General features: G+C 44.5%; 1 protein-coding gene across 3 annotated transcripts; it reads right to left on the reverse strand.

Moving 5' to 3' along the window:
* Positions 1-569: 569 nt before the first annotated feature.
* On the reverse strand, positions 570-24803 carry adam17a (ADAM metallopeptidase domain 17a). Of its 3 annotated transcripts, none has more exons than XM_036963086.1 (20): positions 24391-24803; positions 18148-18280; positions 17503-17636; positions 17304-17392; positions 16849-17017; positions 12608-12738; positions 10057-10143; positions 9484-9609; positions 8850-8994; positions 8623-8714; positions 8005-8157; positions 7703-7902; positions 7176-7279; positions 6533-6667; positions 6057-6187; positions 5769-5847; positions 5579-5667; positions 3118-3174; positions 2507-2546; positions 570-2112 (listed from the first exon to the last, which is right to left on the reverse strand). In XM_036963086.1, exons 1-20 carry the CDS (start codon positions 24494-24496, stop codon positions 1697-1699), a joined length of 2616 nt encoding a protein of 871 aa, XP_036818981.1. In that variant the 5' UTR covers positions 24497-24803; the 3' UTR covers positions 570-1696. The 3 variants fall into 3 exon arrangements, with proteins under 3 accessions (XP_036818981.1, XP_036818980.1, XP_036818982.1); XM_036963085.1 differs by having other exon boundaries at positions 2507-2549; XM_036963087.1 differs by lacking the exon at positions 2507-2546 and having other exon boundaries at positions 571-2112; positions 24391-24800.
* Between the last annotated feature and the right edge of the window lie 1012 nt (positions 24804-25815).

Here is a 25815-nt window from a genome sequence, read left to right on the forward strand (position 1 = left end):
GGGCCTGCTTTTCTTCAGCAGGGACAGGGAAGATGGTTTAATTGATGGGAAGATGGATGGAGCCAAATAGAGGACCATTCTGGAAGAAAACCTGATGGAGTCTGCAAAAGACCTGAGACTGGGACGGAGATTTGTCTTCCAACAAGACAATGATCCAAAACATAAAGCAAAATCTACAATGGAATGGTTCAAAAATAAACATATCCAGGTGTTAGAATGGCCAAGTCAAAGTCCAGACCTGAATCCAATCGAGAATCTGTGGAAAGAACTGAAAACTGCTGTTCACAAATGCTCTCCATCCAACCTCGCTGAGCTCGAGCTGTTTTGCAAGGAGGAATGGGAAAAAATGTCAGTCTCTCGATGTGCAAAACTGATAGAGACATACCCCAAGCGACTTACAGCTGTAATCGCAGCAAAAGGTGGCGCTACAAAGTATTAACTTAAGGGGGCTGAATAATTTTGCACGGCCAATTTTTCAGTTTTTGATTTGTTAAAAAAGTTTGAAATATCCAATAAATGTCGTTCCACTTCATGATTGTGTCCCACTTGTTGTTGATTCTTCACAAAAAATACAGTTTTATATCTTTATGTTTGAAGCCTGAAATGTGGCAAAAGGTCGCAAAGTTCAAGGGGGCCGAATACTTTCGCAAGGCACTGTATATCAACTGGCCCAGCTGTTAATCCATCAGCCCATTCTGCCAGTCAAGTCATTCGAGAGAACATGTCCAAAAACTAGACTGTGGACTGTATCTGAGTGAGTGGTGCCAAAGTAAGCACTTGGCTTTGACTCTTGAAACGAACAAAAGGCACAAATCATTTGGTCTCTAGGCTATTCTAAAACAGCAGTCACTGGCGTCAGAACACTACTATACTCATGATAGGCACCTATTTTGGTTGTACGCAAGTCTTCCAAATTGACCGTATAGAATCTAGATGTAGCAGCCCCTTAAGAGTCCTGCTCGATACTGTGTTGCTGCCAGTGCTGTGTAACAAGTTTTAGTCTATGAGTGGGTGTTTGTGTGCAATGTTTAGTCATGTAGAGGTATCTGCCAAACTAAAAGAAACACCAACAAGGTCTTGATAGGATGTTGGGCCAACCCACGAGCCGCTAGGTCAGCTTCAATGCGCCTTAGTATATAAGTGTCTGGGATTTTATTGTATGGATACAAGTCTTTCACAAGAAATTACATAATTTGGTGTTTTGTTGATGGTGGTGGAAAAACCGCCGTCTCAGGCGCCACTCCAGAATTTCCCTTTAAGTTTTCAATTGGGTTGAGATCTGGTGACGCACACACCGCCTTTGCTCTTTTGAGACCCCTCTTTCAAAGTCACTGAGATTTCTTCTAGCCATGGTAGCCAAAATAATTGGAAACTGGGCATTTTTATACATTGAATTGCTTAATTAACACAGGACCAGACCTGTGTGGAAGCACCTGCTCTCACTATACTTTGTATCCCTCATTTACTCAAGTGTTTCCTTTATTTTGGCAGTTACCAGCATCTATTATAGTGTAATCTATTATGTGCATGGATATACATGAGTGTCTGTATGCATGTACCTACATACTGTATCTATTCTGGACTGTGTGCTCGCATGTTCCCTCATGTACAATTGTGAGTGTGCCTGTGTACGTGCGTAGGTCTGCCTGTACGTGCGTACATCTACAAACACATGTTCCCTCAGCACTGGGTCTCTTTACTGTCCACCACGCAGGCCTGCCTCTTGAGGCGGCGCTTGTCGTGGCGGCCCGAGCGTGGCGTGCTCTGCTCCGCCGTCAGGTCCTCGTATGAAGACTTGGTGGCGTTGGAGCCTCCGCGAGGAGGGAAGTCGTCCTTGTCCAGGTCGAGGTGAGAGTCGCAGCTGGGATCCTCCTGGATGGTGGCCATCCGTGGGCCCTCCCCCACCACCACTACGCTCCCCGAGGACGGGCCAGGGCCCGAAGCCGAGCCTGGGACTGGGGTACTGCTGCTGCCTGAGGCAGACGGGCCCGTTGGGGGTAGAGAAGGAAGGGAGTGGGGTGGGATCCGAGCGGCGGAGAAGAAGGTGGGAGGCGGAGGTGGCTTGACGATGCGGACGGAGGCCGACTCGAGGCTGCTCAGCATCTCTGCGTTCTGGGGAAGGGGGGGTAGTAGAGTCAGGGTTGCGTTTGACTAACTGCCTGTAACTGGGGTCCCGATCCTTTTTAACTGAATTCGTCATGACTTGGGGAAGAAAAAAAAAATATACACCATGGAAAATAAAGTTAAACTGTTCATTATTTCCAAGTAGACTGGCGGAGATGAAATGGAACGGACCCAGTCTGTCCGCACCATTACAACTAAACAGTACACTGTGCAGCCCAACAACAAAAACAACAACTCGGACACTCTGGCTCCATGCAACAAGGTCGACAAACGACCTCACAAAGACAACACGGTGCCTCTCCTCACACACGTTGCGCATCCTTGTGACACACACTGACAGCGTGCACCCCGCCCCCCCCCCCTCCACACCTCACACACTCACCTGAGGGTGGAGCTCTACTAAGTACAGGTACCTCAACCATCTGCTGCAGTTCCGCGAGGGGCCAAGGCAAACGGAACAGTGACGGAACAGGTCATTGCAACCCAAATATCCCACAGTTGACTTATTTATCCTTTATTTCACCAGAGAAGTCACGTTGAGATTAACCTCTCCTTTTCAAGTCAGCCCTGTGAGGCCATCAGACGTGCTACTGCATCGAAACCATTCACGCTGCGTATGGGCTAACTATGGCCCAGTTCCAAATCCATTCCTAAACCCTTGCCCCTATGCACTTCTTGTAAATCTGAAAAGATTGGATGGTTCATAACATATGGTTCTCACACCAACTTGCCCTCTGACAGGCTTGGTGGAATCTTCCCTTACTGCTTACACTTATGCAGTCCTGTTAGATCTAGGGGATCTGGCCTAGGGTCAGGGTCGATTTTGGAATTGGACAAATAACTGCAGGTGAGCAAATAAGACTGCATGCTCTCTAGTAGTATGAGCTTTCTAAAAGGGATAACGTGTTATAGCGAGTGCGACTTCAAAGTTCAAACCTAGCACACGTGGTCAGTATTGAACATGAGAGGGCATAGGAAGCTTCAAGGACTTACGCTGGGGAAGTACATGGTCTTGGTGTTCTCCTCATACTCCTTGTCCAGATTTTTATCCTACAGAAATGAAACAACAGTAGCATCCCATTAGTGTATAAACAGTTAACATTGTGTCTATCAACCATGCACGAGGTGGGCTTTGAAAGCAAAATATGTTATACAGATCTCTACTGGACAAGCAAGGGTCTGATATACACTGCTCAAAAAAATAAAGGGAACACATCCTAGACCTGAATGAATGAAATATTCTTATTAAATCCTTTTTTTTTTTACATAGTTGAATGTGCTGACAACAAAATCACACAAATGATCAATGGAAATCAAATGTATCAACCCATGGAGGTCTGGATTTGGAGTCAAACTCAAAATTAAAGTGGAAAACCACACTACAGGCTGATCCAACTTTGATGTAATGTCCTTAAAACAAGTCAAAATGAGGCTCAGTAGTGTGTGTGGCCTCCATGTGCCTGTATGACCTCCCTACAACGCCTGGGCATGCTCCTGATGAGGTGGCGGATGGTCTCCTGAGGGATCTCCTCCCAGACCTGGACTAAAGCATCCGCCAACTCCTGGACAGTCTGTGGTGCAACGTGGCGTTGGTGGATGGAGCGAGACATGATGTCCCAGATGTGCTCAATTGGATTCAGGTCTGGGGAACGGGCGGGCTAGTCCATAGCATCAATGCCTTCCTCTTGCAGGAACTGCTGACACTCCAGCCACATGAGGTCTAGCATTGTCTTGCATTAGGAGGAACCCAGGGCCAACCGCACCAGCATATGGTCTCACAAGGGGTCTGAGGATCTCATCTCGGTACCTAATGGCAGTCAGGCTACCTCTGGTGAGCACATGGAGGGCTGTGCAGCCCCCCAAAGAAATGCCACCCCACACCATGACTGACCCACCGCCAAACCGGTCATGCTGGAGGATGTTGCAGGCAGCAGAACGTTCTCCACGGCGTCTCCAGACTCTGTCACATGTGCTCAGTGTGAACCTGCTTTCATCTGTGAAGAGCACAGGGCACCAGTGGCGAATTTGCCAATCTTGGTGTTCTCTGGCAAATGCCAAAAGTCCTGCACGGTGTTGGTCTGTAAGCACAACCCCCACCTGTGGACGTCGGGCCCTCATACCACCCTCATGGAGTCTGTTTCTGACCGTTTGAGCAGACACATGCACATTTGTGGCCTGCTGGAGGTCATTTTGCAGGGCTCTGGCAGTGCTCGTCCTGCTCCTCCTTGCACAAAGGCGGAGGTAGTGGTCCTGCTGCTGGGTTGTTGCCCTCCTACGGCCTCCTCCACGTCTCCTGATGTACTGGCCTGTCTCCTGGTAGCGCCTCCATGCTCTGGACACTACGCTGACAGACAGCAAACCTTCTTGCCACAGCTCGCATTGATGTTCCATCCTGGATGAGCTGCACTACCTGAGCCACTTGTGTGGGTTGTAGATTCCGTCTCATGCTACCACTAGAGTGAAAGCACCGCCAGCATTCAAAAGTGACCAAAACATCAGCCAGGAAGCATAGGAACTGAGAAGTGGTCTGTGGTTATCACCTGCAGAACCACTCCTTTATTGGGGGTGTCTTGCTAATTGCCTATAATTTCCACCTGTTGTCTATACCATTTGCACAACAGCATGTGAAATGTATTGTCAATCAGTGTTGCTTCCTAAGTGGACAGTTTGATTTCATAGAAGTGTGATTGACTTGGAGTTACATTGTGTTGTTTAAGTGTTCCCTTTATTTTTTTGAGCAGTGTGTGTGTGTGTGTGTGTGTGTGTGTGTGTGTGTGTGTGTGTGTGTGTGTATGTATGTATGTATGTATGTATGTATGTATGTATGTATGTATGTATGTATGTATGTATGTATGTATGTATGTATGTATGTATATATATATATATATATAGTACTTTTACCCCAATTTCGTGATTTCCAATTGGTAGTTACAGTCTTGTCCCATCACTGCAACTCCCCTATGGACTCAGGAAACACGACCCTGCCAAGCCGCACTGCTTCTTGACACGCTGCTCGCTTAACCCTGGAAGCCAGCCTCACCAATGTGTCGGAGGAAACACCGTCCAGCTGGCGACCGACCTCAACTTGCAGGCGCCCGGCCTGCCACAAGGAGTCGCTAAAGCGCGTTGGGGCAAGGAAATCTCGGCTGGCTAAACCCTCCCCTAACCTGGACGACGCTGGGCCAATAGTGCCTAATGGGTCTCCCGGTCACGGCCGGCTGTGATACAGCCTGGGATCGAACCCGGGTCTGTAGTGACGCCTCAAGTAATGCAACGCAGTGCCTAAGACCGCTGCGCCACTCGGGAGGCCCCCACTGATTTATATATTTAACATGATAAGCGTATCTGCTATTTCCGTCATCGCTAAACAATTGATCTGAGGAATCTTTGCCCTGAAGGAAGGGTTGAGGTAAGTCTGGTATTGGTGTGTGAGTGTTTTGGGTTCAGGTCTCACCACACAGTGCACCAGGATGCTGAGAGGGATCCAGAAGACTAGAGAGAACACCACCACTGAGCCCACTATATTGTCTGCTAGGAACTTCCCTATGAGAGAGAGAGAGAGAGAGAAAAATGCTTCCAACTCCGAGCAGCCGTTCAAGTCAATCACAACATCTAGGTATAGACCTCACTGCATCGCCACTCACCGAATGTGTTGATGTCCAGCTTGTCGATGAAATCCCACAACCTCTCGATCACATCCTGGACTTGCTTCATGCATCTACCCTGAAACAAACACAGACAAATCAATACACAGTATCATCATTTGATCAATATCACCTTTTCACAATGTTTTCTTTGTGTCAAAATGTTTTATTATTTAGATTTGAATGCATTATTGAAGTGAAATGTGTTGAAACTATGAATTACAGCCTGTGTCCATTAAGTGTGAGTAGAGGTAAAAAAAATTAAAAAAAAAGAGGTCAGTCACTCACGGCCTCATCACAGAAGCCCACGGTGCAGGGTTTCCCCTTGCGCAGGTACAGGACGCTCCGGTCGCTTTTGACAAAAGGAGTGCAGGCACCATTTTTGTCCCGACAGCACACCTTACACGAGTCGTATGTCTCTGGAAGAGTCGAGAGAGGTCAAGTTGGGGTTAAAGACAGCCTGGACCACATGTGCTTTACCTGTCCCTTTCTCAGAATATCAATTAGTTACAGTATATTGTCAGGAATCAAATGAAAGGCTTTGGGTTTCGAAATGTAAACTTGCGAGGCATCAAATCAAATAAAGAACAAATCCTTTCTAATGCAAGATATTGGGTATCTATAGAATCTATTTCTATGCTGGGTACACCGTAGAGAGAACGTAGACATCAGTCTCTCTACAGTTGTATTTCGATGGGTGCACCATGGAACTGGTCAGCGGTGTCAGTCTAGATTGAAGCAGTGCGTCTGCTAGAGGGTCGTACCATTACAAGCACAGGGCTTCAGCTTCTGCACGGCCTCACAGAAGGCTATGCACTCCCCGTTTCTGCACCTCCCACTGTCCACACAGATGGTATTGTCCGGAGCGTTGTCTGGGGCTGGGCACTCACTGCTGTCACCTAAGGGGATGGATAGTACAACACACAGTGAGTCAGTCAAAAACACCAACAGATGTCTCAACAGCAAGACCTGGGGACCTATCCAGCTAGAGGATTTTCTTCCAACATATCTTACATAGCAGATCATGAGTCATTGGGCGGCAGGTAGACTAGTGGTTACAGCGTTGAGCCATCAACCGAAAGGTTGCTAGATCAAATTCCCAAGCTGACAAGGTAAAAATCTATCGTTCCGCCCCTGAACCAGGCAGTAAACCCTCTGTTACTAGGCCATCATTGTAAATAAGAATTTGTTCTTAACTGACTTGCCTAGTTAAATAAAGTTGAAATAAAAATGAATAAATTGTTATGTTGAAGAGGAAAACTTCAGAAAAGCTGGAGTTTATTTTATTGAACCTCTATTTAAGCAGGGGAGAGCCACATCAAAAACAAATCATCAATGACAAATGAAAAAATAAATCCTGTCTAGCCGTGGCAGTCCTGTGTATGTCCAGTAGGGGGGGGGGCTTACCTGTGCAGAGGGACATGCCCTTACAGGTGGCGTTGATGGGCTCCTGGCACGTCTTCCCTGCCTGCTCAAACTTGCATTTCTTACAGCACGGACTATTCCTGTCACTGGATGTACCGGGACACAGAAGAAAAAAAAATAGTACACAACCTCAGTTCACATGTTGTGAATGTCAGCAAGCAGCTTAGCAGTGTATATGCACTTCGCTTGCTCAGGCTGCTCGAGAGTTGCTCAAGATACTAGAGGTAGGCTACTGGATACTGCTCGAATCAAACAAATGCACATCAATGTCAGTTGACTAATAAATTGTCAGTTGATTTGACCGGTTTACTGTACGATATGCAAATAACAGTATGTAATATATGTAATCACCATCTTTCATGTACCTGTTCCCCCAAGGGGACAATAATGTCAGCCCGTAAGTAAAGAAAGGCGGGAATTCAGCAAAGCCCTTGTCAATGTCATCCTACTACATTAATTACTGCACTCCAAGGCAGCCATTTTGGGGTGTGTGTGTGGTGCGTTTCTACCTGCACTGGGACTCGGGCCTGAACTTGCAGTCGGCAGAGCAGCACGGGTCGTTGTTGCGGTGCAGCATGCCCGGGTCGCACTCCTCCCCCTCCTCCACGCGGGAATTCCCACACACCTTGCTGTTCCTCTCCTTGAAGCAGATGGGGGCCTTGAAGCGCAGCGTCTTACCTATGGAGATCTTACTGCAGTCGGAGAAACGCTGTGGGGAGAGGAAGGGAGAGAAAGGAAGCAGGTAACGGATGGTGTGAGTGCGAGTCATTTGGCAGAAGAGCTCCTCATTTGAGGTACGCAAGAGCTGTACCTTGTTGTTGTAGTGATCCCCGCTCACAGCGATAGGGTACATGACAAACTTGCCCCCATGGTCATCGTTTGGGGCACAGTAGGGGATGTTGTCAGGGTCGTGCTCCGCCCCAAAGTTATGGCCCAATTCATGGGTTGTCACCAAATCTGCTTCCTGGTGGTGGGAGAAAAAAAAAAAGAAATGTAATGTTTGGAAACTATACATTTGACTTGCAACAATTAAATAATACAGAAATGATTACATGGTCTATTATCTTCGGGCTATAAAAGCAAGATTTCTCAGTAGGATATCAGAGGTGCATTGACCTAAAGAGGGTCTTGTAAGGTCTCAAGTCATTTATTCATTAGTCACATTTATAATGCCGCCTGTTCAACCCATGACCCAACACAAAGTGCCCCACAGACTATTCGATCCATCACGTCATCAGACAACGGCACAAATCATCATATTGAAAGGCCACAAGGCAGTGCTAAATCATCTGACCTATGACCCAGAAAGAGCTCATGAATTACACAATAAAGGGAGTTTTTCAGCACTTGTTCTAGTGTACTCGACAGAGGTTTCAGACACCATAGAAATACAGTAGTGTGACTAAATTCAACTCAATGAGGAACCTACCTTGGTTAGAATGGTTTTGCCATAATTCTTGGTGCTGGTTAAACCAGTGTTGAGGTAGCTGGGTTTCTTGACAGAGTGAGATGGATAGTAAGCTGCAGAAAACAAAAAGGAAGAGAAATCAGACTAGAAATATAGGAGCAAGCTCTTACGAATTTATCACTCCATTGTCAAAACACTCATCATAATAATCATACTAATTTGATCTAAAATGAGAGGCTGAGCCTTACGTTTGGGGCAGAGGCCCCCCAGAGCCTGGGCTTTAGAGGGGGCCACATAGGCCAGGCCCAATGTCCCCTCGTCAAAGTCCTGGTAGGTGAACAGGTGGGCCAGGCACACAGTGCTAGCATTGTCCGCTATGTCCGAGCTGAATTGCTGGAGACAAAGAAAGGGATTGGAAAGCAAAAAAACAATACTAGTTAGCTAGCATATTCCCTACTGATGAGGACATTCTGTTGCCGGTCGTGTTTAGTCCTCTTTCAAAAAAAATGCTTTTTAAGTTTTACAACGTATAGACCTGGGGTATTCAACTCTTACCAATATGAGGTCCGGAGCCTGCTTAGAATTACCTGTACCCACCTGGTGTCCCAAGTCTAAATCAGTCCCTGATTAGAGGGGCTCAATGAATAAATGCAGTGGAACTGGCGTCGAAGTCCAAAGTTGATTTGAGAGTAGTAGACCATACAGTGACCTAATCATATTTTGTATAGAATATCCTACAATTTGAGACGTTTATTCTAGCCTGGTCCCAGATCAGTTTGTGCCTTCTTGCCGATCTGGGACCAGGCTAGGGGAACAACCTTCCTACATACTAGCACAGTTTATAGATTCCGCTCTCCTTTCAGATCAGTAGTAATGTCTCACCTCCAGCAGTTTCTTGACATCCCACACCTCCTTGCCTTGGATGGGGCTTCCCTTCATGTTGTAGTGGGTCCAGCCCGGCCCAGCCTGGCCAAGAGGCGCATTGGTCGGCTCCTTGTTGATGATGATCTACAACCAGCACATTACAACTTCTTAAACCACATGTAAAGGTTGCAGCATGTACTACAGTACCCATAATGCTCTGTACAAGATATCCGATTGAAGGTCAGGGGAAGAAAAGGAGCGCGGAGCGCCGCAGCATATCTTTTCAGTGAGAGAGCGGCGGATTTGTCGTAGACGCACAGTGTCGCCATTCATCCCCCGAGCGAGAGGAACCAATTGTACTTCCCCACTCGCTTTTCCACACAAAGCGCTTTCACTGTCTGCTCCAAAAATGCTTTTCCAAATTCAATTAGAGTACTACAGTCATACGACCTCACTTCTCCACCCAGCGCGGACACATTACACACTGAGATGATGTTGTCTGTAGTGATGGAGAAATGCCAAACATGGTCTTGCCGCCTACTACTGCTGCTGCTACTACTACACACACGGCAGTGTAACAGCTGTCCTCACCTGTTGGATCTGAACACCGTATCCTGTGAACTCGTCATCCCAGGTTGTGTTCCTGTACATGTCGTCCACTCTGTCAATCAACTCAATCTAGCAGAAACACAACAGACCGTAATTAGTACTGTAGAATGATACTGTTCACAATGACAATAAGGGCCATTTGCCAGATCATGCCCGTTCTTGGACAGTGGCTCTTTGAGGCACTACATATTTCCAATGGACCCCAAGGCCCTACTTCCAGGCCCTTCATGAAGGCCTAAAAGGATGGAGTAGGTATTGGCATTATGAGAGCAGATAGCTCCTCCCTTTGATAGGCTAGGAACAATTCTGACCACAATACTGCTCAGATCTACAGTGCATTCAGAATGTATTCATACCCCAAGACTTGTCCCACATTTTGTTGTGTTACAATCTGAATTCAATTGATTTTTTCCCTTGTTGCCCAGCTATACACAATACCCCATAGTGACAAAGTGAACACGTGTTTTTAGAAATTTTTTGCAAGTCCATGCAACTTATTATGTGACTTGTTAAGCACATTTTTACTTCTGAACTTATTTTTGGCTTGCCGTAACAAAGGGGTTGGATCCTTTTTGACTCAAGACATTTCAGCTTTTCATTTTTAATAAAAAAATAATAAAATCATCCCCTTTGACATTACGGGGTTGTGTGTGTAGGTGAGTGACACAAAATCTCAGTTTAATCCATTTCAAATTCAGGCTGTAACAACAATGTGGAAAAAGTTAAGAGGTCTGAACAGGGTTGTGGGCGGACATTACATTTTGTCAGGCAGTGATTGTCAAGCAAATAACTGCCGGTCTCACGGTAATTTACCGTTAATTAACAAAAGACAAGCCACTGATGCAGACCTTTGGAACATCGACATTTTAAAAAGTCTAATAAATCCATGTAATATAGCCAACACCATCACAATAAATCCATGTAATATAGCCAACACCATCACAATAAATCCATGTAATATAGCCAACACCATCACAATAAATCCATGCAATATAGCCTACACCATCACAATAAATCCATGCAATATAGCCGACACCATCACAATAAATCCATGCAATATAGCCGACACCATCACAATAAATCCATGCAATATAGCCGACACCATCACAATAAATCCATGTAATATAGCCTACACCATCACAATAAATCCATGCAATATAGCCTACACCATCACAATAAATCCATGCAATATAGCCTACACCATCACAATAAATCCATGCAATATAGCCGACACCATCACAATAAATCCATGTAATATAGCCTACACCATCACAATAAATCCATGCAATATAGCCTACGCCATCACAATAAATCCATGCAATATAGCCTACACCATCACAATAAATCCATGCAATATACCCTACACCATCACAATAAATCCATGCAATATAGCCGACACCATCACAATAAATCCATGTAATATAGCCTACACCATCACAATAAATCCATGCAATATAGCCTACACCATCACAATAAATCCATGCAATATAGCCTACACCATCACAATAAATCCATGCAATATAGCCGACACCATCACAATAAATCCATGTAATATAGCCTACACCATCACAATAAATCCATGCAATATAGCCTACGCCATCACAATAAATCCATGCAATATAGCCTACACCATCACAATAAATCCATGCAATATACCCTACACCATCACAATAAATCCATGTAATAGAGCCTACACCATCACAATAAATCCATGACTTATTTTAGACCGGCTGAAAGAAACATGACATGAAGAAAATGTGTATTTCAGAAAAACAGAATAGCATACTCTGAGTTGTCTGTATGTTAGGCCCTGATATGGCTATGCCATATGGCTGTGGGCTACACTAGTTCATTTAGCAGACAAGATTAGCTTAGAATTCCATGCCATTATTTTATAGTATGAAGAATACAATTGAACATAGCTGAATAAAATAGAAAGGATATTTTCCTTCTATCTAGTGCGCCCGTGTTGATCGGTAAACAAAGAAACAGGTCTTCCTATACGCTTCATTTAGAGTTATTTATGCAACTTTAGTTGTGATAAACGTTGGGCTATATGTTTTGATTTTTAATACATGCTAAGGCTGCATGATGTGACTAATGACGATTTGAAAAATGTTGCATAAAATGCATCATCTCTGCTTTGTTTTTGTCGCAGGCGGCACACAGTAGTCTCTCATTCACAATTTCACAAGCACTTGATGATGCCTCGGATTTTTGCGGCCAGTGAATGGAGGATGCTTTCTATACTCATGTTATAAAGAGAAGCAATGGAAAGTTGCGAAATAAATATAGTAGGCCTCGCCTATAGGTCACCCAACAGCCCTAGGTGTGAATACTGTCTGAATGCACTTTACCAAATAATATAGTGCTAATAGGGTTGCTAAATTCTGGTCATTTCCCCAAAAATCACAGTTTATTCCCTCATAATTCCCCAAATCTTTCAACCAGGATTTCTGGAAAACCAGGGAACTTAGGGAAAGTTACTGGAATGTTTCAACCCTAAGTGCCATTAGGTTAAGGGTCCTCTCACAAGGTAGTTGAGTGTGATGCTCTCCTCTCCACGGCCCATGTGTTTGAAGAAGCGGTAGTCGGCCACCAGGGCTAGAGGACAGGTGTTCTTCTTGTGGTTGTGGGCTGCTCTCTTCGCTCTGTGGAGGGAATCTATGGAGAGAGAGGAGAGAGAACGAGAGAGAGAGAACGAGAGAGAGAGAACGAGAGAGAGAGAACGAGAACGAGAGAGAGAGAACGAGAGAGAGAGAACGAGAGAGAGAGAACGAGAGAGAGAGAGAGAGAACGAGAGAGAGAGAACGAGAGAGAGAGAACGAGAGAGAGAGAACGAGAGAGAGAGAACGAGAGAGAGAGAACGAGAGAACGAGAGAACGAGAGAGAGAGAGAGAGAGAACGAGAGAGAGAGAGAACGAGAGAGAGAGAGAGAGAGAGAACGAGAGAGAGAGAGAGAGAGAACGAGAGAGAGAGAGAGAGAGAACGAGAGAGAGAGAGAGAGAGAACGAGAGAGAGAGAGAGAGAGAACGAGAGAGAGAGAGAGAGAGAACGAGAGAGAGAGAGAGAGAGAACGAGAGAGAGCGAGAGAGAGAGAGAGAGAGAACGAGAGAACGAGAGAGAGCGAGAGAGAGAGAGAGAGAGAACGAGAGAGAGAGAGAACGAGAGAGAACGAGAGAGAGAGAGAACGAGAGAGAGAGAGAGAGAGAACGAGAGAGAGAGAGAGAGAACGAGAGAGAGAGAGAGAGAGAGAACGAGAGAGAGAGAGAGAACGAGAGAGAGAGAGAGAACGAGAGAGAGAGAGAGAACGAGAGAGAGAACGAGAGAGAGAACGAGAGAGAGAGAGAGAACGAGAGAGAGAGAGAGAACGAGAGAGAGAGAGAGAACGAGAGAGAACGAGAGAGAACGAGAGAGAACGAGAGAGAACGAGAGAGAACGAGAGAGAACGAGAGAGAACGAGAGAGAACGAGAGAGAACGAGAGAGAACGAGAGAGAACGAGAGAGAACGAGAGAGAGAGAGAGAACGAGAGAGAACGAGAGAGAGAGAGAGAACGAGAGAGAGAGAGAACGAGAGAGAGAAAGAACGAGAGAGAGAAAGAACGAGAGAGAGAAAGAACGAGAGAGAGAAAGAACGAGAGAGAGAAAGAACGAGAGAGAGAAAGAACGAGAGAGAGAAAGAACGAGAGAGAGAAAGAACGAGAGAGAGAAAGAACGAGAGAGAGAAAGAACGAGAGAGAGAAAGAACGAGAGAGAGAAAGAACGAGAGAGAGAAAGAACGAGAGAGAGAAAGAACGAGAGAGAGAAAAAACGAGAGAGAGAAAGAACGAGAGAGAGAAAGAACGAGAGAGAGAAAGAACGAGAGAGAGAAAGAACGAGAGAGAGAGAGAACGAGAGAGAGAGAGAGAACGAGAGAGAGAACGAGAGAGAGAACGAGAGAGAGAACGAGAGAGAGAACGAACGAGAGAGAGAACGAACGAGAGAGAGAAAGAACGAGAGAGAGAAAGAACGAGAGAGAGAAAGAACGAGAGAGAGAAAGAACGAGAGAGAGAAAGAACGAGAGAGAGAAAGAACGAGAGAGAGAAAGAACGAGAGAGAGAAAGAACGAGAGAGAGAAAGAACGAGAGAGAGAAAGAACGAGAGAGAGAAAGAACGAGAGAGAGAAAGAACGAGAGAGAGAAAGAACGAGAGAGAGAAAGAACGAGAGAGAGAAAGAACGAGAGAGAGAACGAACAAGAGAGAGAACGAACAAGAGAGAGAACGAGAACGAGAGAGAGAGAACGAGAGAGAGAGAGAGAGAACGAGAGAGAGAGAAGGAGAGAGAGAACGAGAGAAAGAGAACGAGAGAGAGAGAAGGAGAGAGAGAAATAAAACTACTGTAGGATGTCACAGATGGGAGAATGAATGAGGCCACTTCTTCAGTTTCCAACTATTAGATGCCCTTGTTCTCACATTTGATTACGTATGAACTCATTAGAAGCAGTCGTTTTCCTATGACTACAGTGAAAATGAAGGATATATGTCTAGCTGACAAGGCCTTTAATACAGAATACTTTCCAGTGCCGCCAGATTTCCAACTTTGTGTGAAATAAAATGAATCAACATCACTTAGTCTGTTGGAAACTGGCTGTGGCTTGTATGATCCATCATGACATTAATCTAGGGCTGAGCGATATGGCCAAAATATGATATCATGGTATTTTTCAACATTTTGACAGGAATTTATTACAATGGGTGTTTCTCCATTCTGATTGATTTATACTGTTCAATTCAACTTCAACCTAAAATAACTTCCTGCATTTCTATCAATTTCTGCATTTCCTGCACTCATTTGAGATAATGTTCACATTATCCACGATATGGGCAAAAAAAAAACTAGACCTTATTTTTAACCAAATGTTGCAATTGCGATTTAGATCAAAACACTTGGGTGAACTGTTGGAATCATGGGAATTGAATGTTTATTCTAATTCTATAGTTCGAATATAAATAATAGGGGGCACTTTGAATGGTGTTGTTTGACATGACAACGAATGAAAATGCCATGGACAGTTATTGTGACAGAGTAGGAACCAAAGTGATGTTCAGTGTTTCCCTATAATCTTTGGCTACATTAAATCTTTATTCATATAGCCAACATATTCATGCTTCGCCTATTCCTCTTTGATTTAGAAGATACTGTTGCACAAACATGCTGATTTAAGCATCCACCAGTAATGGTATCAGGCTGTATTAGCTAGCTACGTTTGCTCTGACTCAGTACTTTTAATTAGCTAGTTAGCTAGCCACTTAGCCACTAATGCTAATCGCTAGTTAACACAAATTAGTTTAACTTGCTAAGAAAATACAAACTAGCTGTTTGCAGATGTAAGAAACAAATATTGTAATTATAGAACGATTGTGGATTTATATTAAGATCAAAGTGGAAACAACATCGTTGTCATCAACATTGTTGCATGTGCTGCATTGACCATGCAGACTGAACGAAAGTGACTCGTGGTCAAGCAACAACAAATGCGCTCCTGTGACAGGAGGTGGCACTAGGTCTGTGTGGAAAGCGGCATGGAGAGAGAGAGAGAGAGAGAGCTGACTCAAGTAGCGGAGTAAACTATAAAAATGGACGTTACACACGGCGTATCACATTTAACAAACCAAACATTAAAATACCGTTATGGAAGGTAAAGTAAAAACCAAAACCAGTCTGTGCAAAAAATACCAGTATTTTGCCCAGCCCTACATTACTCCCTAATCAAAATAGAAAAGCACTTCTTTTGGAATATAATTTTAATAAACCCCCATTTCAATTTACCTTTAGTTCACTGATTATACTGTAAAATAATAGATTTGGCCCAGCTTAGAAGCCACATAGTATGCATCAATTCAGACTAGCAATGTTATTTCTCTTTCCCTTGTGACTAAATTAATGTTGTACCACACAGTCAGCCCCCCGCCCACCCACACACACCAAGTCATGTGCTCTCCTCTTCTCTACAATATTAATAATTTGGTGGTTATGTGTTTTTTGCATATCCCAACTTCCCTTGAGACACACTCGGAGAGTAGGGTCACGGCCAGGGTCAACCATCAGCTTGCGGATTCGAACAAGCAATCTATCAGCTACTGGCCCAACGCTCTAACCACGAGGCTACCTGCCGCCCATAAGATTCTACTGTAGCGAACCACAGTGTGTGGGTGTACTCACTAGGTCTTTTTCTCCCTTTAGCCACAGCACCGAGAGACCAGCGACACACTGTAGTCCAGCCCACCCGCATTACGTACAAGAGCTCTCATTAATTTGAATGCTTCTTCTGTGGAGATCATTCACCTCCATTCATTTTCCACACAGTGTTTTGAATAGAGGACATTGTCTTGAGGTCCTTAAGATTTTCCCCGGGTCATTGTCATTCTAATGAGCTTCACATTTTACAGGCAGCACAAAGGAATCAGAGCTTTAAATAATACCCTGTTGCCAGTCCATGTATGGAACACAGGTTTTACACATGAAAGGCTTTTATTCATTGTGAGGCTGTGCTGGGACAAGATAAAATGGCTGCCCACCTACCTACCACCTTGTTCTACTCTCCTCCTCCAGGATTCACCATCCTCCCTACCTCCTCACACTATAATGTTCTATAAGGTAGCCTCATATGTTTCTGACTGCTCGTGTAAGTGTACACACTTAAACAAGCAACCCGTATATACGCATGGAACATAAATAAATGGGGCATATACTGTCAAACACACACATATGGTTGCACACACACACTCACTCACCCTCCTGTGCCTCTCCACCTCTAGCGGCCTCTGGCAGTAAGTCCTGGGCCCCAGCGTGGATGTATCCACACACCTTGGGCGAGGCCATGCGGCTGAGGTTCCTGATGTCCTCTGACCGGTACACCAATAGACGACCATCGGGGGACGCCTCGGTGAACCTCCACAGGGGCTGAGGAGAGGGAGGTGGTGGGAGGGGAACGGGGTAAATAGATGGAAGAGAGGATAGGGATGGAGAGAAGGAGGAAGAGGAATGAGAGGGAGGAGAGAGGAAGAAGTGGGTGGAAGAAGTAGGATTGGTTCGATAAAGTCTTCTACCATCACTAGGGCAAAAGCTGGTTTAAACAGCTGATCGTTTTTACTCTCACACACAGTTTAGGCATCACTTTACCAACTGTTTTTAGACACTTTTTCTGGCCTACTTTAAAGCAGTGCTCCTATTTTGGGAGGGCATTTACCTCTACATTGTACTCCGTCTCATCTGTCAGGATGTGGGCCGAGAACTCGTCCCCATCTATGTGTGCCTGCACACGGGAGTGCTCCTCTCCTACACACACACACACACAAAATAAAGAGTTTTTAAGGGATTCTACTCACACACACACACACCCATATGGTTATTCCATATGAAACCAACCAAATACCCTAATGACTTACCTACAAGATGTCCGGTAAAGTAGTTCTGCAGCTGAACATCATAGCGGTGCTCCTTCCCTTGCTGATCTACAAACACAGCTTTGAAGTCCTCAGTGAACAAGTCTGTGTTAGTTGTCAAGTAAAGCTTGAAATGTCTGCGGAAGAGAAATGTCAGAGTTTGAGGTTAAGAAACATGAGGAATGTACACATGTTGGTTTACTGGGGGATGTACGTATGTTGGTTTACTGGGGGATGTACATATGTTGGTTTACTGGGGGATGTACATATGTTGGTTTATTGGGGAACGCATGTCTTTTGGTTTATTGAAGATACACATTTTTACTTTGTCAATGGTCGGTCTGTTTCAATTGCACAAAAGCACTGAAAACAAAATGAAGATAAATGCACTTAGTCGTTAGGCAATGGGAAAAGCCATTCCAGTAACAATTTAACACACATATGACCCAGCAGGGAGGACTCGCACCCCAAATGTCATACAATATTTCCTAATATTGCGCCCGAATGTTATGCGAGTAGGTTGGAGCGCCCCATTGAGTAGCATGGAATCTTTGCTGTTTTGTCCTTACATTTGAGTCATTTAGCAGGAGCTCTTATCCAGAGCTTTCAATGTGGAAGTCCCATATGGGAGACCTTGTTCCACCTTACCTCTTGAGGGCGCTGAAGCTGATCAGGCGCTCCAGGTGGGACTGAGTGTGGGCGTCCCTCTTCCTGACCGAGTGATGCTGGAGGCCAGACACGGGTAGCACCTCAAAGTCAGACAGCAACGAACTCAGGGCCTCTGAGAGAAAAGACAGGGTCACAGGGGAGTGAGAGGGACAAACAGGCATAATTGGACTCCCTCGTGTAACACCAATATATAGAAACTGGCAACACAACATCAATGGAATGGCATCAGACACGTGGAAACCTTATGTTTGATGTATTTGATACCATTCCACCCATTCTGTTCCAGCCACTACCACGAGCCGTCCTCCCCAATTAAGGTGCCACCAACCTCCTGTGTCACCAACCCTGGTCCTGGAGAGCTTTAAATGTGCAGGCTTTGGTTCTAACCCAGCACTAACACACCTGATTCGTGTATCCATCTTAGCCTTCCTAATTAGACTATGAAAAGAACTAGACAGTAACCAGGTTTCCATACAACTTCATTTATGCAAGTCAAGTACATCTGATTTTTTTTTAAACGTAATGACAGGCCTGATGGAAACAGAACATTTGTTGGTAAACTTTCCAAATGTCGACAAAGAAAATACCACTAGACAAGGTAGAATATTTTTATGTCTGTAAAACTAAATTATGCGAGAAATGGCAGAGGAAACTATTTTATGCGCAAACATTGATATAATGACCATTATATCGATGTAAACTTGGATACACGCAATGACACGTGGTCCTCCCACTACGACTCATCGGGAAAGCATGCAGTTCATTAGGCTACGGATGAAATCAATTATGATGAACGTCACAGGGTGGTGAAAGTGCAAGGTGATGAGCTTGATGCTGCCAAAAAATATTGAGGGTCTTAAAAATAATATTGCAATTTTGTCCATAATAATCTCATAATGTAGGCTATACCCGTACTGTATATGCAAGCTGTTGGCTAGAGAGCACATGCCAATACTGGAGTGGGCACATTCGCTATACAACACATTTTTTGTGACAAAACCATCAGTAGAGTTGAAATGCAATGGAAACCCATTTAACTTCCAGTTTTTATTCAGCTAGCAGGATTTTAAGTGCAAAAACCTGCTATGCCCTGCGACGAACCATCAAACAGGCAAAGCGTCAATACAGGGCTAAGATTGAATCATACTACACCGGCTCCGACGCTCGTCTTATGTGGCAGGGCTTGCAAACTATTATAGACTACAAAGGGAAGCACAGCCGCGAGCTGCCCAGTGACACGAGCCCACCAGGCGAGTTAAGTCACTTCTATGCTCGCTTTGAGGCAAGCAACACTGAGGCATGCATGAGAGCATTAGCTGTTCCGGGCGACTGTGTGAACCCCCTCTCCATAGCCGGCGTGATTTAGACCTTTAAACAGGTCAACATACACAAGGCTGCGGGGCCAGACAGATTACAGGGACGTGTGCTCCGGGCATGTGCTGAACAACTGGCAGGTGTCTTCACCGACATTTTCAACATGTCCCTGATTGAGTCTGTAATACCAACATGTTTCAAGCAGACCACCATAGTCCCTGTGCCCAAGAACACAAAGGCAACCTGCCCAAATGACTACAGATCCGTAGCACTCACGTCCATAGCCATGAAGTACTTTGAAAGGCTGGTAATGGCTCACATCAACACCATTATCCCAGAAACTCTAGACCCACTACCAAAATTGGCCTGACCAACCAGTGCTCCCGCACATTGGCTAACCGGGCTATTTGCATTGTGTCCCACCACACGCCAACCCCTCTTTTTACGCTTCTGCTACTCTCTGTTCTAGAGGTCGACCGATTATGATTTTTCAACGCCGATACCGATTATTGGAGGACCAAAAAAAGCCGCTACCGATTAATTGGACGATTTTTAAAATGTATTTGTAATAATGACAATTACAACAATACTGAATGAACACTTATTTTAACTTAATATAATACATCAATAAAATCAATTTAGTCTCAAATAAATAATGAAACATGTTCAATTTGGTTTAAATAATGTAAAAACAAAGTGTTGGAGAAGAAAGTAAAACTGCAATATGTGCCATGTAAGAAAGCTAACGTTTCAGTTCCTTGCTGAGAACATGAGAACATATGAAAGCTGGTGGTTCCTTTTAACATGAGTCTTCAATATTCCCAGGTAAGAAGTTTTAGGTTGTAGTTATTATAGGAATTATAGGACTATTTCCCTCTATACCATTTGTATTTCATTAACCTTTGACTATTGGATGTTCTTATAGGCACTTTAGTATTGCAAGTCTAACAGTATAGCTTCCGTCCCTCTCCTCGCTCCACCCTGGGCTCGAACCAGGAACACAACGACAACAGCCATCCTCGAAGCAGCGTTACCCATGCAGAGCAAGGGGAACAACCACTCCAAGTCTCAGAGCAAGTGACGTTTGAAACGCTATTAGCTCACACCCCGCTAACTAGCTAGCCATTTCACATCGGTTACACCAGCCTCATCTTGGGAGTTGATAGGCTTGAAGTCATAAACAGCGCAATGCTTGACACACAATGAAGAGCTGCTGGCAAAACGCACGAAAGTGCTGTTTGAATGAATGCTTACGAGCCTGCTGCTGCCTACCACCGCTCAGTCAGATACTTGTATGCTCAGTCAGATTATATGCAATGCAGGACACGCTAGATAATATCTAGTAATATCATCAACCATGTGTAGTTAACTAGTGATTATGATTGATTGTTTTTTATAAGATAAGTTTATTGCTAGCTAGCAATTTACCTAGGCTTACTGCATTCGCGTAACAGGCAGTCAGTCTCCTTGTGGAGTGCAACGAGAGGCAAGTGGTTATAGCGTTGGACTAGTTAACTGTAAGGTTGCAAGTTTGGATCCCCTGAGCTGACAAGGTGAAGATCTGTCGTTCTGCCCCTGAACGAGGCAGTTAACCCACCGTTCCTAGGCCGTCATTGAAAATAAGAATGTGTTCTTAACTGAATTGCCTAGTTAAATAAAGGTAAAATAAAGGTGTAAAAAAAAAATAATAATAATCTGCCAAATCGGTGTTCAAAAATACAGATTTACGATTGTTATGAAAACTTGAAATCAGCCCTAATTAAATCGGCCATTCCGATTAATCGACCGACCTCTACTCTGTTCATCATATATGCATAGTCACTTTAACGATACCTACATGTACATACTACCTCAATAAGCCTGACTGACAGGTGTCTGTGTATAGCCCTGCTACTCTTTTTTCAAATGTATTTTTACTGTTGTTTTATTTCTTTACTTACCTACACACACACCTTTTTTTTGCACCATTGGTTAGAGCCTGTAAGTAAGCATTTCACTGTAAGGTCTACCTACACCTGTTGTATTTGGCACACGTGACAAATAAACTTGGATTTGATTTGCATACCGCCCAAACAGATCCACAGATGATGAAATCTCTATTGCACTCCACACTGCCCTTTCTCACCTGGACAAAAGGAACACTTATGTGGGAATGCTATTAATTTACTACAGCTCAGCGTTCAACACCATAGTACCCTCAAAGCTCATCAATAAGCTAAGGATCCTGGGACTAAACACCTCCCTCGGCAACTGGATACTGGACTTCCTGACAGGCCGCCCCCAGGTGGCAAGGGTAGGTAGCAACACATCTGCCACGCTGATCCTCAACACTGGAGCGCCCCAGGGGTGCATGCTCAGTCTCCTCCTGTACTCCCTGTTCACCCACGACTGCATGGCCAGGCACACACAACAGTTGTAGGCCGGATCACCAACAACGACAAGACAGCCTATAGGGATGAGGTCAGAGACCTGGCCGGGTGGTGCCAGAATAACAACCTATCCCTCAACGTAACCAAGACTAAGGAGATGATTGTGGACTACAGGAAAAGAACGGGCTATCGACGGGGCAGTAGTGGAGCAGGTTGAGAGGTTCAAGTTCCTTGGTGTCAACATCAACAACAAACTAGAATGGTCCAAACACAACAAGATAGTCGTGAAGAGGGCACGACAAAGCCTATTCCCCCTCAGGAAACTAAAAATATTTGGCATGGGTCCTGAGATCCTCAAAAGGTTCTACAGCTGCAACATCGAGAGCATCCTGACTGGTTGCATCACTGCCTGGTACGGCAGAGGGTAGTGCGTACAGCCCAGTACATCACTGGGGCTAAGCTGCCTGCCATCTAGGACCTCTACACCAGACGGTGTCAAAGGAAGGTCCTAAAAATTGTCAAAGACCCCAGCCACAGACTGTTCTCTCTACTATCGCATGGCAAGTGGTACCGGAGTGCCAAGTCTAGGACAAAAAGGCTTCTCAACAGTTTTTACCCCCAAGCCATAAGACTCCTGAAAAGGTAATCAAATGGCTACCCGGACTATTTGCATTGTGTGCTCCCCCCCCAACCCCTCTTTTTACACTGCTGCTACCCTCTGTTTATCATATATGCATAGTCACTTTGGGCCGACCAACCAGTGCTCCCGCACATTGGCTAACCAGGCTATCTGCATTGTGTCCCACCACCCACCAACCCCTCATTAACGCTACTTCTACTCTCTGTTCATCATATATGCATAGTCACTTTAACCATATCTACATGTACATAGAACCTCAATCAGCCTGACTAACCGGTGTCTGTATGTAGCCTCGCTACTTTTATAGCATCACTAATGTATATAGCCTGTCTTTTTACTGTTGTTTTATTTCTTTACTTACCTATTGTTCACCTAATACCTTTTTAGCACTATTGGTTAGAGCATGTAAGTAAGCATTTTTCAGCGCAATTGACAAACTTTGATTTGATGGAAATATCTCCGGTGGAAAAATGCACATATTGTTTTATGCGGATTTTAGAATATTTGCATGAAAATATTTTGCCAATTGGATGGAAACCTAGCTTATCAGGGAGAATCTAAAATGCCCCGGAAAACATTTTCTCTCTGCCCCATGGTAAAATGTGTAGAATTGCAGGAAACTAGCTATGAAACTGAAATGTTCTCTCTGCGCCATGGTAAAACGTGTAGAATTGCAGGAAACTAGCTATGAAACTGTGAAATGTTCTCTCTGCGCCATGGTAAAATGTGTAGAATTGCAGGAAACTAGTTATGAAACTGTGAAATGTTCTCTCTGCGCCATGGTAAAATGTGTAGAATTGCAGGAAACTAGCTATGAAACTGTGAAATGTTCTCTCTGCCCCATGGTAAAATGTGTAGAATTGCAGGAAACTAGCTATGAAACTGTGAAATGTTCTCTCTGCCCCATGGTAAAATGTGTAGAATTGCAGGAAACTAGCTATGAAACTGTGAAATGTTCTCTCTGCGCCATGGTAAAATGTGTTGAATTGCAGAAAATGTGCTTTAAAACAGAAACATTTTGTCTGCGGCCAAGAGGTCCTCTTATTTGGGCCACTGGAGTACACACAAAACCCCATAATGTCAAAGTGGAATTATGGCTTTCGGAATTATTACAAATTAACTAAATGAAAAGCTGAAATGTCTTGAGTCAATAAGTATTAAACACCTTTGCTATGGCAAGCCTAAATAAGTTCAGGAGTAATGGCTGTGATAAAACATAACTAAGGATGGATCAACAACATTGTAGTTACTCCACAATGTTTGCAACAAGGCACTAAAGTAGCACTGCAAAAAACGTGGCAATTCAATTAACTTGTTGTCCTGAATACAAAGTGTTATATTGGGGGCAAATCCAATACAACACATTACTGAATACCACTCTCTGTATTGAAGCATAATGGGCATGCTTGTAATCGTTAAGGACTGGGGAGTTTTTCAGGATAAAATAAATCAAACGTAACGGAGCTATGAACAGGCAAAATCCTACAGGAAAACCTGGTTCCGCCTGCTTTCTACCAGACACTGGGTGATGATTTCTTCCTTTCAGCAGGCCAATAACCTAAAACACAAGGCCAAATATAGTTGCTTACCAAGAAGACTGAATGTTCAGAGTGGGGACAGAGGGCTGCCTCGCTTCTAGTCCTTAACGAAATATCTGCTAACCATGTGTATGTGACCAAATTGGATTGATTTCTTACTGCAGCCAATAGTCGCGCGAATCTTTGCGTGGCGCCAGGGTGTCGTATTGGAAAAGTGATTCTTGCTGATATTCTTTATGGTGCAACAAACTAAGATACAAAAAAAACAGAACTAAAGGCCCGATTTGCATACATTTAACTGACACCTTACCAGCAGCAACATGTCTGCTAGCTAAGTTAGGCGCTAGCGAACGGTACTCACCTAACTCCGGGTCATTTTCCCGTGTTTCTTCCTCAATGGCCCTTGGTTTAATCGCACAATTGACCCAACAAGGAGCCCAAAAGGCCACAAGGACCAAATACTTCATCGTGAGGTTAAAATAGCTTACTCCACCACTGGTGTCATTATCGCAAGTTGTTGATGAATAATGTCAACACTGGACAGCTTGATCAAAATGATTCCTTGACCGCGACTTTATTCGCAAGACTTATAGAGCGCAAAGGTTAAAATGTCTAAAAATGCATTGTAGATTAGACTGAATTTCAATTTCAGTTAGCTACGCCATTCGCTTTGATTTCCAAATGCTACTTCCGATACCGGAAGTTCATTGTTTGGAAAAATAAAAAAAGGAACATCCGCTCAATGACCGTGTTCAGAGATACTTTTGAGGAGATGGGAAACTCCAGTGGATTCGCATTAAGGCCCACTGTGTACGTTTCCCGTAAATTGGCAATGGGCCGGGCCGCGTGGTGCATTCTGGGTACACCCGGCAAGGTGACGTCTCCTTCAAGGAGTAATTGGGCACTAGCACAAAACCCCAACATGAGCACGAATTACGTGAACAAGAAGCTCAACATTACAAATATTTTCCAGGATTTGAGATAATTAACTTGTCCTATGTAATATATTATAGCTTTGAAATAGTGACATTATGTTCTTTCAAGGAAAATAGGCAGGTTTCTCGACTCATAGACATATTCTGACTCGGTGGAGGCTGCTGAGTGGAGGACGCTCATAATAATGGCATCAAACACATGGAAACCTTATGTTTGATGTATTTGATACCATTCCACCTATTGCGCTCCAGCCACTACCACGAGCCCGTTCTCCTCCAATTAAAGTGCCACCAACCTCATGTGCCTGACTTTGAGATAATTATAACATGTCCTTAGGGGTGTGTGCTGTTCACCCACGACTGCATGGCCAAACAACTCTAACACCATCAGTAAGTTTGCTGACGACACAACAGTAGTAGGCCTGATCGCCGACAATTATGAGACAGCCTATAAGGAGGAGGTCAGAGACCTGGCAGTGTGGTGCCAGGACAACAATCTCTCACTCAATTTGCAAGACAAAGGAGGTGATCGTGGACTACAGGAAAAGGTGGGCCGAACAGGCCCCCATTAACATTGACGGGGCTGTAGTGGAGCGGGTTGAGAGTTTTAAGTTTCTTGGTGTCCACATCACCAATGAACTCTCATGGTCCAAACACGTCAAGTCAGTCGTGAAGAGGGCACGGCAACACCTTTTCCCCCTCAGGAGACTGAAAAGATTTGACATGGGTCCCCAGATACTCAAAACGTTCTACAGTTGCACCATCAAGAGCATCCTGACCAGTTGCATCACTGCCTGGTATGGCAACTGTTCAGCATCTGACCATAAGGCGCTACAGACGGTAGTGCGTAT

The sequence above is a fragment of the Oncorhynchus mykiss genome, chromosome 25 (assembly GCF_013265735.2).
Source record: "Oncorhynchus mykiss isolate Arlee chromosome 25, USDA_OmykA_1.1, whole genome shotgun sequence".
In the NCBI taxonomy this organism is placed as follows: Eukaryota; Metazoa; Chordata; class Actinopteri; order Salmoniformes; family Salmonidae; genus Oncorhynchus; species Oncorhynchus mykiss.